The sequence below is a fragment of the Petromyzon marinus genome, chromosome 50, assembly GCF_048934315.1.
Source record: "Petromyzon marinus isolate PM22_M1 ecotype Great Lakes invasive population chromosome 50, UKy_Petmar_22M1.pri1.0, whole genome shotgun sequence".
NCBI classification, from domain to species: domain Eukaryota; kingdom Metazoa; phylum Chordata; class Hyperoartia; order Petromyzontiformes; family Petromyzontidae; genus Petromyzon; species Petromyzon marinus.
In genome coordinates, this window is record NC_133716.1 from 631,768 (window position 1) to 649,996 (window position 18,229).

Below are 18,229 nucleotides of genomic sequence, written 5' to 3' on the forward strand. Positions count from 1 at the left end.
AAGCTGGCAAAAAGCACTCAGTGATTTTATTTTCACAAGGATTGAGGACGACTTTATGCTGTCGAAAGAATAGAGGTTTCGTCGAGCATTTAGCAAGAGTCTATTGGGATTCGAATGTGATTATCTGCCACGTCACAAAAGCTTTTGTTAACTCAATGAATGCGACCGAACATATTTAATTATCTGAAAATCCATAATATATATCATGTAACACTGTTGTGGTGGCTGATAAAGTAATGTCCCCTGGCACTGAAGCGGCATTGATTTTAGTTTAGGTCGAATTCCACCAAGAGATAAGAATCAGGTTTTTTTTAGTAATGGTTATTATTAAGGTTTTTTTGACAATCTGGACGGGTTGAAATTGTTATGTTATTTGTACATGTGTTGTTTACACACACACACACACCAGACACCTTCCCATCATTAGGCACCGTGCATCATCGATTTCGCACCACACAAAGATGTGCATTGCATATGTGCAAAAGCTCATGGCCACATCCAGGTCACTTGCTCAATTTACTGTGTGATGTAAATAACAGACTATGAATCCCTCATCGGATCCATAGTGGAATTTCGATGCCAATTTCACACAATGTGGGAGAATGCCAGAGGGTTTTGGCTGAGTTATTTACAATACAGTATTAATAACTATGAATTATCAATCCAGGGAAAGCCACACTGATTCCAATGGCTCTTTTTCAGGAGGATTCTGTATTGGGTTGTATTTTAAAACGTTTCCATCCAATGTACAAGACAATGCATCTGCTCATCATAGCATGTTTTTTTTGGTTGCGTGTTCGCCACAAGTATATGTGGTTAAATCTTGACTTAAGGCTTTCGTGACTGCAGGAATTCATATTCTTTGGGTCTTTCGGTAAAGTCACGTAGATAGGTTGAAAGAAAATAACAAAAAACTACGACGTTTTGATCACAACACAAGCGGTCGTCATCAGGAGAAAAAAAGAGTAAAGCTGCTGAGGCAGACGGTTTTAAAGGTTTAAAGTGGGTGTAGCCCAAGGGGCGTATACAAAGCAGGCGGGGCTAGTTATGTTAATGCCAGAAATTAGCATGTTAATGTGAGATCGGAGGGCGACGTCCACGACGGAAGACGCGGAGGTGGCTGTGTTAGTGTCCCATTCTAAACCTTTGAAACCGTCTGCCTCGGCAGCTTTACTCTTTTTTCCTCCTTGATGACGACCGCTTGTGTTGTGATCAAAACGTCGTAGTTTTTTGTTATTTTCTTTCAACCTATCTACGTGACTTCACCTAAAGACCCAAAGAATATTTGTGGTTAATGCAGACATGATTCCTTGCAAAAGGTTTCTGTTTGGTGTTTTCACATTTTAACACCTCCTGTTTTATTGCCAGAAAGGGTAAAACCTATTCTTATATGGCTAAATACGTGTGGGAGAGAACTGGAGCACCCGGAGAAACCCCGACACGCGCGAGGGGGCATCATTCTCTCCCCATACAGATGGAGACAGATGAGGATTCGTCTGCACTTTGCTGTGCCGCCTTCTATTGAGCCACGGTATAGCTCCTCAGACACCCACGGGAAAGGCGTTTCACAACATATGTGTGATCCGCCAACTCCCGCTGCCTCTGCAGCAGCACTGGGTCAGAGACCCATGTGTAGCCACCACCGCCTGGCAAGGGTTATACGAGGGTTATATATTTAAAAACACTTTATTATGCGTTATATAAGGGTTCAGGGTGGCTGGGGTATGCTCCTCTGCCCGTGGACTGAGAGATCGGAAGTGATAGGGAGCACGCGAGGAATGGGTGGCCGAGGGATGGCATTGTGGGGGCAGTGGAGAGGTCAATCGGGAGAGGGCGCTTGTGGCGATGGCCGCCCCTGCTTCAGCAGCGTGGGAGCCAATTGCCTGAGATTCGTTGTCCTTGTGCTCGCTGTGTGATTGTTTACCATTAGACCGGCCGGGTGAGAGTGTGGTTGTGTGGTGTTTTCTATGAATGTATTTCATCGGATTCTTTCTGGGTAGCTTTTTATTTATTACGCTTAATCGGCAACTCTTTCAAAAGTAGTTTGGTTGGGTATTTTGAATCTGTTCCGTACACAAGTTTCTAAACCGTAAGATGTTGGGCTGTGCCGAATTGGGTTTCTTTCCTCATGAAAACCCAGGCTTCATTCCTTTGCTGAATATTTTCTCTTAACTTTGGGTTTGTCTGTTTTTTAATAGGGCAGTGCAACCAAATCTATTGTTATACTGTACTCCTAGGCCCCTCTTTGTCTCTGCTGTCCCTACTTTACAAACCCACACTGACCACCTTGGTCAAAACAGTCAAATAACCCCGCAACCAACACAGCAGTACATTCCTAAAAAGAATGAACGTGTACATATCATTGGTCAAAGAATTAACGTGTGTGCACATTCTTCATAGAGACTGGAGTCAATATGGAGAAGTGAAGCCTTGTAATCAGTTGCAGGAATGTTGGACTGTGCCCACTGCAGTTTTTGTTTTGAGACTCAGGTTGTCAGATGTGTGTACGTAAACTTCTTTGGCACCGCTCGTAACCAGCCGTGCTAATCGGAGGTGCAGGATGAATGGACACAATGGACACGTGTGGATGATGGTAAATGGACGTACGTTCATTATTATCACTGTCATCGGCAATCAGCTATTCATTGCTGCATGAAGGCTCCCCCAAGGCATCACCATCTCGAATGGCCTCCTGCACACAGGTGGACTTCATGGCTCCACGTCCGTGGTTTATTCCCTCTTAGGAGTGTTCTCGCTTTGGGCTGCCACTCTGTCGTTAGTCTCGGCCGCTGGACATGATCTTATTTAATATTTATCGAGCACGTTAGCTCAGGGAGCTTTACATTGTTTAAAGAACGGTGAAAAATGTAGACAATTAGTTGGCAGGGGTGTTTAAGGGCTGAGGAATGAGCGACCATAACAGAGGGCACGTAGGGGTCATGAAAGAGCAGGGGAGGGATGGGAGGGAGTGGGGGGCAAGGGGAGGGAAGAGGAATGGAAAATTGGAAAGAGGTGAGGCTTTGAGAGATCGAAACAGAGGTTTAACACAGGTGTGAGGGGGAGCAACAAGACCTCTTGTAGCGACGTGACCTTTCCAAACCCATTATTATTATGATTAATGTTCAGTAGCATGTCTCTTAGCGGCTTGTCTTCTCTGATTCTCGGGTTCCTCTTCCTGACTCTGTAATTGCAAGTGGGCACCTCTCCATGTTCCTTTGTGCACGTTTTTAGCTTTAGTTCCATTTTCTTTGTGAATGTTCATGTTTTTGAACTATATGTAGTAGCAGTTAAGTGTTCACTATATTGGGAATACATCTCAAAATTGTTGAGCTTATTAATCGTTTGTTTGTTCTTTGTATAACAGTAGTCCACTGTGGGCCAGTGCAAATCAGTACTTTACAATTGGTAATATTGTCCGTGCACATGTGACTTTACAAGAAATTGGCTGTCTGCAGTTCATTAGAGGTGGTGATCTGCTAACTATTACTATAACATTTTTTACCTTACCAGGTAAGGCCCACTGTGCTATCTTGATCTTTTTCAGAAGCGCCCTGGCCACAAATGTGGTTTATCATGTGGACATTTATAGCAGCCAAATGTTCTAAATGCACATTTCTAAATGTGCAGGGAAAGATTAGAGGACCAGGAGAAAAATCCACACGACCACGGGGAGAATGCGCTCCAAATATTACAGGCGTCAGGGTCGTGATCAAACCCTCGACCTCCTGTACACCAGGCGAGGTAGTTAACATCTCGCCACCGTGGTGGTGATGATGCATAGAAGGTAGGCCACTTAATGTGCAATGCAGAGAACCTCACTTTGCAGGTCACGTCTGCAAATGTAAGCTGTTTACGACGAACACAAAAGACATGGTGTTAAATCATATTCTTTGTCCTTTAGTGATTGAGGACAAAGGATGACCTTTGTAACGCATGACCAATTTTTCAGTTTTATGACGGCTGTCCCAGTACCTTGTGCCATTGACTTCATCACTAAACATTAACACTGCTCAGATTGACTAGCAGCTGATTGAAATGCCAACGCAGCATTTGAAAAAAACATAGTTTTCAACAGTCGTCAGGTTTTTTTTTCCATTTGCGTTTTATGTCTGTGCACCCTTTGCACCGCGAAGACACCTCGATTGCAACGTTATAACGATCAATACTCGTACAGTGCTGCAAACCAGCAAAAGAGATCTCGGGCATTGTTGAAGATTCGATTTTTAAAAAATTTCCTTGGTTGATGGGCACAGCGCTTGTGCCTGTCCCCAACTGCACAGTGCTGAGCAGTTTCGGCCTTGTATGTTGCAGCCATGGCCAAGGCCACATCCTCCAGACAATTTTGATTTAAAGCTTTCGTGACTGCAGTAATTCATATTCTTAGCTATTTCGGTAAAGTCACGTTGAAGGGAAACAATTAAATAATAAAATATATATATAAAACAATTAAAATTCTCACGACGTTTTGACCATAACACAAACGGTCATCATCAGGTGTGAAAAACCAATGGCAAGAAACATTTGAAAGAAGTGGTGGTCCACCTTTATTTATTTATTTTAAAACGGTGTTTGTATTTATTTAAAAAAAACGTTAGCACCACGGGCAGCGATTTGGCAGTTTGTTTAGAAGGACGAGTCCATCTATGTTCTGAAAAGAGGAGGGGGGAGACGAAAAAATGTATGTATGCTGTCTGAAAGCCACCGTAAGCGTGAACAATCAATTAAGACCTGAAATGGTTTATCAAATCCTTCCAATGATTGCTAAGCCAGAGTCCATCTTCTCGGTTGAAATTGTCTCTGTGCTTGTATATGTGGATAGCCTCATGAACGAATCTCTCATGGTAGCCAGATGGCTTACAAAGAACCTCTGTCTTGGAGAAGTCAATGTCATGTGAGCCTACTGAATTATAACAATGATCTGCCACAGCCGAGGTGTTGGTCCTACCGTGTTTAAGGTCTGCTTTGTGTTCACGAATGCGGTCCGAGACATGGCGTTTGGTTTCTCCAATGTAACTACTACCACAGAGGCAACTTAGTTTGTAGACACCAGGGTATTGTATGTCCGGAATCACATCTTTTACAGACGGAACCAGATCACGGATTTTATGTAATGTGTTGAAACGGACCTGGATCTTGTGTTTATTCAAGATTTTGGAGATCTTTTTTGTGATCCCCGCAATGTAGGGTAAAGTGATGGTTTTGAAAGGCTCCTCAAGAGGGTCCTTCTTCATGGTTTGAGTGATAGCTTTGCGGATTGTATAGTCGGAGGAACCATTAGCCTTAAGAACTTGGTGTACGTGCTTGAGTTCACTGCCTATGTGTTCCTGGTCGGATATGCATTGGGCTCTATGGTACAGAGTCTTGATGAGAGAATTCTTCTGTGATGGATGGTGGTTGGAATCCGGTTTCAGATCAGCATCCATATGGGTAGCTTTCCTGTAGACAGAGTGGCTCATTGAACCATCAGGTCTCTTTTTTATTAGGACATCCAAAAAAGGTAGCTTGCCATCTTTTCGACTTCCATGATAAATCTGATTGCTGGGTGTATGGAATTGATGTGGTCAAAGAATTGGTCTAGAGCAGGCCGGCCATGTGGCCAGATGACAAAAGTGTCATCCGCTACCTCTTCCATAAGGTTGGGTGCAGAGTGGCAGTCTGGATGGCGTCAGTCTCAAATTTCTCCATGAAAATGTTAGCTATAACCGTAGATAGGGGGAAGCCCATTGGGGTGCCCTCAGTTTGTTTGTAGAAAGTTCCATTCCAAGTGAAGTATGTATTGGTTAAACTGTGTCTCACCAGGGGGGTACCTCAGTGTTTAGTCCTTGATGAACCAAGTCTTCAATGATTGTGATGGTGTCAGGTACAGGAACTTTGGTTAATAAGGAAACTACATCAAAACTGACAAGCAGGTTGTCTGGGACAGGGAAATACCCTTGATTGTCGATACCAGGTGAGTAGAATTTTGTACCGCAGAGGTGGTTTTTCCAGTGAAAGGACGCAGGATTTCAGACAAAAAACGACCCAGTTTGTAGGTGGCGGAGTTGATAGTAGAGACGATGGGACGAAGGGGTGTATCTACTTTATGTATTTTTGGTAAGCCGTATAATCTTGGTGGCCTGGCAGCAGAAGGTTTCAACGAAAACTGTTTAGATTGATCAATTTATGCGGTTAAATCAGAAATTATTTTGTTGGTTTGTGTGACGAGGCTGTTGGTGGGATCTCTTTTTATTTTTGTATAGCTACCATCGTCGAGTAATTCTTTAATTTTGTTGTTATATTCTATTTTATCGATGATGACAGTAGCATTACCCTTGTCAGCTGAGAGGACTACAATGTCATCCCTCTTTTTTAATTTATATAATTCAAAACGCTCATCTTTGCTGAGGTTGCTAGCTGGCATCTTAGCGTTTTTGAGAGTTGCAGCGATTTCAGATCTTGCTACGTCTGCAGCGATGTGACCCAGGCCCCTGAGAGCAACGTCTACTTGGGCAATTATATCATTAACTGGTATGTGTTTAGGTGTGACTGCAAAGTTTAGACCTTTAGCTAAAACGGATTTCAGACCATCGGAAATAGAACTGTTACTGCGATTAATTACGACTTTGTTAACATCTAACTTTTTGGTGTGTGGGTCCGGTCTTTTGTTGAAGAGGAGGTTAAATTTGGAAATCAGGTTGTCCTTACATTTGGTCGACATAGTAGCAGCTGAAGAGGCAGTCATATTGTCTACATGTTCCCAATCCGATGTGGACATTGTTGCCGTCAATGATAAGTGTGATTTGTAGAGTGTCTTGTCTAACTGATCTAGTTCGGTGCGTATAAGTCTGATTTTCTCTGAGATGAGCTAAGCTAGTTTTGAAAATAATTAGTTTCGCATTAGAAGAAGTTACAGCAGCAGAGGTCAGTGTAAATGTGATTGGTATTACCCCAGAGTCGCGGCATCTCTTCAGAAAGGTGAGAGACTCGATCAGCTGAGCCTTCTTATCCCGGAATTTGTTGAAGGATCTTAAAGTGATGTGGAAACCCTCCCCGTAGAGGCGGTTAAATTTTGATTTAAAGCTTTCGTGACTGCAGTAATTCATATTCTTAGCTCTTTCGGTAAAGTCACGTTGAAGGGAAACAATAAAATAATGAAATATATATAACAATGAAAATTATCACGACGTTTCGATCATAACACAAACGGTCATCATCAGGTGTGAAAAACCAACGGCAAGAAACATTTGAAAGAAGTGGCGGTTTGCATTTATTTACAAAATTCTACTCACCTGGTATCGACAATCAAGGTTATTTCCCTGTCCCCAGACGACCTGCTTGTCAGTTTTGATGTAGTTTCCTTATTCACCAAAGTTCCTGTACCTGACACCATTGCAATCATTGAAGACTTGGTTCATCAAGGACTAAACACTGAGGTACCCCCCTGGTGAGACACTGTTTAACCAATACATACTTCACTTGGAATGGAACTTTCTACAAACAAACTGAGGGCACCCCAATGGGCTCCCCCCTGTCTCCGGTTATAGCTAACATTTTCATGAAGAAATTTCAGACTGGCGCCATCCAGACTGCCACTCTGCGCCCAACCTTATGGAAGAGGTACGTGGATGACACTTTTGTCATCTGGCCACATGGCCGGCCTGCTCTAGACCAATTCTTCGACCACATCAATTCCATACACCCAGCCATCAGATTTACCATGGAAGTCGAAAAAGATGGCAAGCTACCTTTCTTGGATGTCCTCATAAAAAAGAGACCTGATGGTTCAATGAGCCACTCTGTCTACAGGAAAGCTACCCATACGGATGCTTATCTGAAACCGGATTCCCACCACCATCCATCACAGAAGAATTCTCTCATCAAGACTCTGTACCATAGAGCCCAATGAATATCCGACCAGGAACACATAGGCAGTGAACTCAAGCACGTACACCAAGTTCCTAAGGCTAATGGTTCCTCCGACTATACAATCCGCAAAGCTATCACTCAAACCATGAAGAAGGACCCTCTTGAGGAGCCTTTCAAAACCATCACTTTACCCTACATTGTGGGGATCACAAAAAAGATCTCCAAAATCTTGAATAAACACAAGATCCAGGTCCGTTTCAACACATTACATAAAATCCGTGATCTGGTTCCGTCTGTAAAAGATGTGATTCCGGACATACAGTACCCTGGTGTCTACAAACTAAGTTGCCTCTGTGGTAGTAGTTACATTGGAGAAACCAAACGCCATGTCTCGGACCGCATTTGTGAACACAAAGCAGACCTTAAACACGGTAGGACCAACACCTCGGCCTTGCAGATCATTGTTATAATTCAGTCAGCTCACATGACATTGACTTCTCCAAGACAGAGGTTCTTTGTAAGCCATCTGGCTACCGTGAGAGATTCGTTCATGAGGCTATCCACATATACAAGCACAGAGACAATTTCAACCGAGAAGATGGATTCTGGCTTAGCAATCATTGGAAGGATTTGATAAACCATTTCAGGTCTTAATTGATTGTTCACGCTTACGGTGGCTTTCAGACAGCATACATCAATTTTTCGTCTCCCCCCTCCTCTTTTCAGAACATAGATGGACTCGTCCTTCTAAACAAACTGCCAAATCGCTGCCCGTGGTGCTAACGTTTTTTTATTTTTTATTTATAAACAAATAAATACACCGTTTAAAAATAAATAAATGCGGACTGCCATTTCTTTCAAATGTTCTTTCCGTTGGTTTTTCACACCTGATGATGACCGTTTGTGTTATGGTCGAAACGTCGTGAGAATTTTTATTGTTTTACATATATTTTATTCTTTTATTGTTTCCCTTCAACGTGACTTTACCGAAAGAGCTAAGAATATCCTCCAGACAGTGAAAACAATCTCATTTTGCAGAATGGAAAGTGTCAAATACTTTCAATCTAAATTTAAATAATACATCTGCATAAAACTGTCTTACAATACAATTTTGGGGAAAAAGCCGAATAGTTTGCCTTTCAATAAAATGTAGCAATCGGTCATTATTGACACATTTCACGCGAAGTTACCATTTTGAGAAATAACACGTGGCCAGGTGGCAAGACCACCCAGGTTCTCAGACCACGGACACCCCGAGACCAAACCCCTGAGAGCAAGTCAAGAACGAAAGCTGAGTCAATGTTCTATGACTAACGATGTGTAGCTCAAGAATTGGCGTGGTGAGTTTCGCTTTTTTTGCTTAAGTGGACAGTATAAGCCACAAAACAAATATCTTTTATCCGCCAAATGTTATAACTGATCGTGAGGGAGTGCCCTAGTGACATTCCTGCAGTGCCTCTGCCGTACTTCTCGATGTGTCGCAGCGGTGACCTCAATATGCAAAACCCCTGACCGTAACTGCCTATGCTCTTTTTTTTTCAATCAATAAAGTTTCACGATCATTGTGCACCGCCTGGGGCACACTGCTCAGGGCACGTGCAAGATGACATGTGTTTTTTTTTTGTCAGCTGTGCCTTCCCTTTATGTGCCCATGTCACTTCCATCCTCAACGATATCATATCCCCTCAATGATCTGGATGAGTGGTGCCACGGTGGCAAGGTGTTAACTGCCTCGCCTGTTATGCAGGAGGTTGTGGGTTCCATCCCGAGCCTGATGCCTGCTGCTGTATATGGGGAGTTTGCGTGTCTCTCTCTCCCCGTGGTCGCGTGGATTTTTCTCCGGGTCCTCCGGTTTTTTCCTCCACATTTATGAACATGCGTTTAGAGTATTTGGCCGCTATACATTTCCATATGATGAGCCACTTTGTTGAGCTATCATTTCTGGCTAGATCGCTTCTGAAAAAGAGCTTCATAGTTCAGTGGGCCTTGCCTGATAAAATAAAAATGGTTTCGAGTTTTAGTTTAGGTTAGGGTGTAGTCTTCACTGTGTTCAATTCAGAAATTAGATTTAACAGCTGCTGCGACTACGCAGGTTTTCACGGTTTTGCTCGACATTTCTCTGAGGTGTTTTCGGGTTGTACCTTGCACTGTTCACCATGATGTCTGACGTTTTCGCTCCACGTGCTGGGAGCTTGAGGAACATCGGGAACGATTCAGTTCTTGTACAACGTGTTGTTCGGCATGATGTCCGACGTTTCGCTCGATGGGCTGGGAGCGTTTCTTCAGGAACTCAATTAATTTGGGAATATGTATTAATTGACCTCTCCCATGCACGGTAAAATACTTTCTGAATCAAATGTCTGTAAGATGTTATGATATTGTTGTTAGTTATTTGTGAATCAGAAGTGCTAATCCCAGAATGCAAGTGCCGTGTTGATCACTTAAATGCTGTATACAAATAATTCACTTTGGGTTTTATTCAACAGCTGCCTCCAGAAAATAAATCACAAATAACAGGTAGAAAACAAGTAAATCACCAGAAAGTTAAATCAGTTTATTTTGTGTGTTTGAACTTCTTTCACACCTTACGTAGCCAACTGTGCTAATCGTAGGTTTGGGAAAATACAACAAACTAACACAATATACAGTTCTAAAGAAATGAGATTTCAATCGAGATTTAAAATCGGTTCGCTCCAGTGGCTTGCTAATATTGGAAGCAAGAACGTTCCAGGTGGCCGCAGAAGCGCCCCTGAAAGCGCGATGCAGTGACCGTCTTTGTTCGATGCCAAGCCAAAAGGTTCAATGCCAAGCCAAAAGGTTTGATGGCTAGCCAAAAGGTTTTATGGCTAGCTAAAAGAGTCTCGGCAAAGTCCCACAGGTGGGTTAACATTCCCTGGGGTTGCTGTGCTGCCTGAGAGTTGACGGCTCAAGGGAGACACCTGCTGGTTCCGCAGTCTTTAAGGTCACGTTTTTAATAACATTGGGCAGTTCTCCAGCGTCTGGTTAGCCTGAATGCTGATGAGTGTCAAAACTGGTCCAAGATTTGCTTGTTTTGAACCAATGCTGCTGATGGGACACTCCCAGAAGGCTGTGTGGCCGATGGATTGTGTCACAAAATATACTTAAATATATTTTTTTTATGTGGAGAGACATATATGGAAAGGAGGGATTATTTATTTTGTTATTAACATTTTCCGTAATAATGTTGAATGATTATCGTGTGTTATGTTTAATAATAATAATGGTTTTTAGTTGTCCAGGAAAGCCTCTTTTTCAGGAGATTATTGCATTTTGACGTTTGGTAAATCCTGTTCATGAGTGTTGGACACTGGAAGAAAGCGGGCAAGCTGTAGAAATGCCACGCATACGAGGGGACATCATTCAAAGCTCTGAACAAAAGTATTAAAAAATCCATAGTCTGTACCCCTATCTCCTGGATAGGTGACAGACCAGTGCGTTTTGGAGCTTCAGTCGTAAACTTGTGATTTAAAACCTAAAATAGGCCACAGAGCAGCACTGCCTTAATGGCCTCTCTTCCGTTGCAAGCTTTGTCAAAGTTGTTTTAAATTTAGCCTCGTTAATATCGGGTTTGTAATTAATTTCTCGACTTAAACATTTTCAATTACCAAGCATACAATATCTTGAGTGGTGTTTTAGATTTAATCATAATTCTCTCTTCGTTTATTACCAGTGCCACGTGATGATCATTGTGGGATATTTATTACGAACTCAAACACAAACTACGTTCAGAATTTGAATGCAACAAATGCAGCATCTATTGATGTATTCCTCTACCACTAATCTTTTTTCACGTAATGTTATTTTTTTCAAGGTATAACATTATAAAATATTCTCGTCACAACCGCAACGGAGGCAGCTCGCAGTGTTCTTCTTTCCCTCTGTAGTTCTCTCTGCTAAGAATCGGGCCTAGGCAGAGCAGTGGCACAGTGGTTAACACACCGCACCATGAAACTGGCCCTCTAACAGCTAACATTGGTGGCGAGTGATATGGTCATGGGTGCCCTTCCCCCCCCATTAACAACCCGCATTGACGAGCGTGGTGAAGTATGGTCTAACGACATGGCATTGGGGAGGCATTCATTCAGCAGTGGATTGACAAAGGGCTGTAAATCTTTATCATTTGATATCATTAAAAGAAGGGCCTTTGCCGCAAACGTTACCCCAGAGACTTCTAATATTTAGTCGTGACATCACACCGCAGTGCAGGTTTCCATATTTGCTTAATTTGGATTTCATTGGATAAGATTTAGTAGACGTGAAAACGTGGATTGTAGTGCATTGCGAAAATGCGGTTGGGAAGTAATGGCTGGGTAGCTCAGAGCGATTGCGTTGTCAGAGCGTCGAAGCCGGCACTGCTGAAATCCTGGGTTTCAGTCGATGACGATGAAACTGGGTTCTCGATCGACGGTTTCAGCCTGGATATCAGCGACTGCACAAAGACATCTTTAAATATTATATTTGACTTAATTTGGAATATTTACAGCTCTGAGGATAGCAACATTTTCAGGTTGCTTTATATGCAGTAAACGTTTATAACGCAGGTCGTTGTGGGAACGGTGCACCCACTGCTGAGTGAATGATAGCTAAAGGAGGGAATCTTAGAAGTAGTGTTCTGATTTCACCAGAAGCCTTTCTCAAATTTGCGATGATGCAATTTTCCGATAGAATTCCCAAAGAACGTGTTTGTTTATCTCTTGGCATGACATCAATATCCACGCTAACAGGCAACTTTAAATAATTTATTTTGTAATGGATTTGTAGAGATTTACGTTGGACTTTATTTAATGAAGTGACCCGATTGGTTACTTTATTGTCACCGTTTGGACACTGGACACCAACACTAATGCCCAGATCTGTATCATTGTTTTTTTTATTTTTGAAAAAGTATTTTTTACAAAGTATTGTTGTTCTGCACACAATGTTGGCTCTTGCGTTAAAGATTACAAGAGCACCGGGGATCAGGGTCCACATCTGATGTGCACGTTTATTTGAGTGTTTCCATGCACACACACACACACACACCTCTGATTAACACGGTTGGCTACGTACAGAGGAAAAGAAGTTTCACATACATCAGTCGAGCTTCCGTTAATATACCGGCTTGCCAGCTCACTCGGCATACAAGGCATTGTTTTGTCAATGCCACGGCCTCATTTTCCTCCCCTTGACCCACGATTGACCGCACATTCCACCTAACCACCAATTTATCGTTCACCGTCCCTCCCAGATGGTGACTTACAGGGGCAAGCGCGACATCGTTGACCTGACCACGCTCGTCACGAAGGACGGCGGCAGCGTCGGGCCCAAGCAGACGACGCAGTGGAAGGAGCGCTTCTCCGTGCCGGCGTTGCCCTGCTCGGAGCTACCCGGCTGCAAGCTCATTTCCCTGGAGCACTTTGTGCAGGTCCCCATGCACAGCGCCCGCGGTCACTCGTAGTGCTCACTAGTCACTCGTAGTGCTCACTGCTCACTCGTAGTGCTCACTGCTCACTCGTAGTGCTCACTGGTCACTCGTCGTAGTGCTCACTGGTCACTCGTAGTGCTCACTGGTCACTCGTCGTAGTGCTCACTGGTCACTCGTAGTGCTCACTGGTCACTCGTAGTGCTCACTGGTCACTCGTCGTAGTGCTCACTGGTCACTCGTCGTAGTGCTCACTGGTCACTCGTCGTAGTGCTCACTGGTCACTCGTAGTGCTCACTGGCCACTCGTAGTGCTCACTGGTCACTCGTCGTAGTGCTCACTGGTCACTCGTAGTGCTCACTGGTCACTCGTCGTAGTGCTCACTGGTCACTCGTCATAGTGCTCACTGGTCATTCGTAGTGCTCACTGGTCACTCGTAGTGCTCACTGGTCACTCGTAGTGCTCACTGGTCACTCGTTGTAGTGCTCACTGGTCACTCGTCGTAGTGCTCACTGGTCACTCGTCGTAGTGCTCACTGGTCACTCGTCGTAGTGCTCACTGGTCACTCGTCATAGTGCTCACTGGTCACTCGTCGTAGTGCTCACTGGTCACTCGTCGTAGTGCTCACTGGTCACTCGTAGTGCTCACTGGTCACTCGTCGTAGTGCTCACTGGTCACTCATCGTAGTGCTCACTGGTCACTCGTTGTAGTGCTCACTGGTCACTCGTAGTGCTCACTGGTCACTCGTTGTGCGGCCAGATAACAAAAATTTGGGATGGTTAATTTTGGGTTATTTGGGTCAGAGGCTTTTGTGAGCTAACAATACAGCAAGGGTATGATTTCTGTAAAATAAACATTTTGTATAATTCATTTAAAGTCATTTTTGAATAATTTCTGAATATATCGCTTAGTTTTGTGCATTTTGCACAAAACTAAGCGATATATTTGCACGGGGTGTGGCGGAGCGGTGGTCTGGAGGTTACCAGCGTGCTGCGCCACAAACCCCGGGGCCTCTGAGTTTGATTCCCTGCCACGGCTAATATCAGTGGTGAGTGATATGTTAACCAGTCCTGCCCCATCGCCTGCCTTTCCTTCACCAATCCGCACTGACCAGCCTTGCGGTGTATGGTCAAGCAATCCCATGGCCGATATGGCATAAAGAGGCCTTCACATTATAAGGTCCCACTCATTACACACAAAGTGCTTGCCACAAATGAACCACAATACCTTGGTGATCTCGTCAAGGAACATAAACTATCATCACGCAAACTCCGGTCATCCTCTCGTAGCAGCGACTTTTGGCTAGCCATCAAACAAAGATGGTCACTACATCACGCGCTTTCAGATGCGCTTCTGCTGCAGTCTTGAATGCTCTGAATTCCAATATTAGGAAGCCGCTGGAGCAATTCACTTTTAAATCTGGATTGAAAACTCATTTCTTTAGAACTGCTTTTTGTGTTTAGTTTGTTGTCTTTCCGCCGCACCTCTGATTAGCACGGTTGGCTTCGTTACGGTGCGAAAAAAGTTCGGCATACATACGTACATTCACTAATGGAGTGGCAAAAAAATAGCTGTACATGCATTGTATACACACATACTACAGATGTATACACAGAAGAACATTTGACAGACTACTGTCAGCGAGTGCGTGGCACACGCGACGATGGTGTGGCCAGAACCACGTCCGCCCTCTTTCATCAGCACGCCTTTCCCGGTGTACCTCTGCGTTCTCGCACCGCGGTACCAGCTGCGGATTACATTGGGGTGAGTCAGCCCCACGGGGCGACTTTGCCCCAGGTGTTGTGCCTGGCTGGTAATGGAATCCAGGTCACCGCCAGGATCGCAGCGCAGGCGCGTCAGCCGCCGCTGCCGCCACACCGCTCGCTGATCACGCGGTACGCCTTACACCGGAGCAGCGTGCTTACAGACGTCCGGTTTAAAGGGCCTGCGTTCTCAAATTAGTAATTGTGAATGCGGCTCGTCTGAGTTAGTGGCAGTGAATCAGTGGTGTAAATTCCACTTTACTATGGTAGGGACCAGGCTATCCACAGGGTGACCAGTGTTGGTTTTTTCACAAAGTGGTACGTATATATTTTGTACGTAATTTATATGCATCGGCATATGACGAAATCACCTGGAAAAATGTGCTTTAACTCATCAGTTGCCAAGCAGTTTTAATCCTGGATAGTGCTTGGATGGGCAGTCACTATGCACAAAAGGTTGCTATGTGCTGCTGCCGGGCTGTATCGTAGGTAGCAAGTAGTAGTTCCGTAAAATCCAGTGTTGCCCTGTACATCTGTGCTCCTGCCTTCACCCACCCACGCTGACCAGCATGGTGAAGTATGGCGTAGGGAGGCCCTCATCCAGCAGTGAACTGACAAAAGGGATTACGTATATGCAAAGACAAAAACCAAGATCCCCTGATAGCGTTCACAGACTTTTGGGGCAAGTACTCTGAACCCAAGTGGCGATGTTTACATGTCGCACCAGGTACTAATTTAAAGCCCTCCCCTAGGGGAGGGCCATGACCAGTTCAGATAACCGTCACGGGTGTTGGTCGTGAGCGGGAATCGAACTCGGCTGGCCGGGTTCGTGCTCTGTCCAGGCTGTTCAACCATGCCTACGTCGTGCACGCGTTCAGGTCTCGGTCAAGTCGCTTGACCTCACGGTGCGCGTTCCTCTCCTCATCGGCAACGTCCCCATCGAAGGCAGCGAGAAGCCGACCCTCCCGGCGGCCGCGCCCGCCTGTCCTGCCGAGGCCGCGCCACCCTCCGACCCCGTGGCGCCATCCCAGCCTCCGCAGCCGCAGCCTCTTCCCGAGCCGGACTACCCGACCGCAGCGGATCCGGCGCCCTCATTCAAATCCCCGGATCCCGACGCGGGCGAGCGGCCCTCGCCCAGCGCGCCCCCCATGGGGTTCGTCGACCTCCCGCCGGCCTACGGCGACCACCCGCCGCCTTTCGCGCCGCCGACGGGGCTCTACCCGGCCCTGCACGGGGCCCCTTTCCCGCAGCTCCCCACGCCGCCCCCCTACTGCCTCTACCCTGACGCGGCGGCCCTCGGATCGACGGGGCAGTTCGGCCACTCCGACGCGGCCGCGTTCCGCCACGAGGCGCACCCGCCGCACGCGAAGGCTGCGCCGATGCCGGCGGCCATGTCCGAAGGGAGCCTCGGGCCCGGCCCCGAACGCCGCGCGATGCCACCGCGCGGCCTCGGCTCCTCGGCGATGGCGGCGTCGTCCTCCTTGCCGTCGCTGCCGGCCGTGGTGCCCGCGGGGGGAGAGGACGGCGGAGAGGGGAGCGGGGAGGCGGCGCGGCGAGGGCCCGACAACCGCCTGTCTGGCTGCGTGCCCACGCCGCTGGCCCTCGCCATGGGAACGGCGCTGCCCTCGGTTCCCGTGCGGAGGCTGTCGTCCGAGGGGGGGGCGGCGTCGTCGTCGGGGGCGCCGAGACCGGCGAGGCCCAAACCACCCGGTCGGTAACGCCGCCGTCGGCGTCTTCGCTTTTGTCTCCGTCAGTATCGTTCACCGTGTTGTCGACGCCGTGGTGTGTCATCATCGGTTGTCATGCCGTTGTAATTATCGGTCAATTGCTATGCGCGTCGTCACCATCATCATCATCTTCTTTGGTTCTTTCGGTAAGAAGAAGGCTGCTTGTGTTGTGGCCGAAACGTCGTGAGAATTTTATTGTGTTATTTTATTTGATTATTTTATTGTTTTATTCTCATTCTACGTGACTTTACCGAAAGAACCAAAGAAGATGAATCCTTGCAGTCACGAAAGCTTTAAATCGAAAATCATCATCATCATCATCGTCGTTATTATGATTAATTGACATTATTCACAGTGTTATTACAATCATCAAGCTTGTAATAATTTCACGTATTATCATCATAATTTATCTTTAACATAATCATGATAGTAATCACCTTTATAATTACCATTATTCTAATCGCTTTTATCATTAGCATCATCATCATCATCTTCCAATGGTCAGAGCGCGCTATAATAATCATTGTTAATCCACTGCTGGATAAAGGCTGTGTTCAGTGCTGGCTCCTTAATGGGGTGGGCGGAGCGAGGGGTAGCTCTGAACCGATTCTGGCATCACTCGCCACTGATGTTAGCCGTGCCCAGGCATCCAGCTCGGGTGGCCAGGTTCATATTGCAGTGTGCTAACCGCACTAAACCACCACTCTCCATGGCCCCTGTTTAAAGCCGAGGTATAGAGGTTAGGGACTGACAGCCATTCCTTAAATTTATTCACACAATGTTATAATTTGTTACCTTGACAAGAAATCACATGGAAAATAGTTGATACAGGAATAATCATTTTCATTCATAGCGGCAGAAAAGTTGGGCCCAAACTAAACATGCGTGGACTAAAAGTTCATCCAAGCAAGGTCACTGAACAAAACAGTTATTATTGGAGGAACACAGCTGGAACACACATCAGAATTTTTTGAAAGTGGATTTGTATGAAGGTGAGGAATTAAAGAGGTGAGTGAGGATAAATGGGATTGCTTATGGGAAACTCAATTTGATAGTGAATGGTTAACGTACTATTGTCCTGAGACGAGAGCGCAATTTGTGCATCGGGTGGCCGCATCGGCCGTGCCCAGTCCTGATTCGTTGCGAGATTTTACCTCCTCTATGGATCACAAACGTGGCAGCTGAGAGAGAGCAATTGGGACATCTCATCACCGTCTCAGATTTGCTGAGAACTTTGACAACAAATTGAAATTAACTACAGGAAATTATTAAATAACTGGGTAAATGAGACATAGACAAGGTAATATCATACAATTTCATCTTAATACATGTACAGTAATAATAAAAACATGCAATATAATACTATATAGGGAGGCCCTCATCCAGCAGTAGATTGACGAAAGGGCTGTTTATGTGTTTAATTTGAGTGTGTGTGTATATATGTGATATGGGTTCAAGTTTATTTGGTTCAA

General features: G+C 45.4%; 1 protein-coding gene across 2 annotated transcripts in view; it reads left to right on the top strand.

Moving 5' to 3' along the window:
* The window catches only part of LOC116953173 (arrestin domain-containing protein 1-like), a 113,779-nt gene that overhangs the window by 88,921 nt on the left and 6,629 nt on the right, over positions 1 to 18,229 (top strand). For both annotated transcript variants that reach the window (XM_076074733.1, XM_032973101.2), the window contains 2 exons: positions 13,094 to 13,270; positions 15,909 to 16,740. In XM_076074733.1, coding sequence (XP_075930848.1) covers positions 13,094 to 13,270; positions 15,909 to 16,740 — 1,009 coding nt within the window. The remainder of the gene's footprint in view (positions 1 to 13,093; positions 13,271 to 15,908; positions 16,741 to 18,229) is intronic.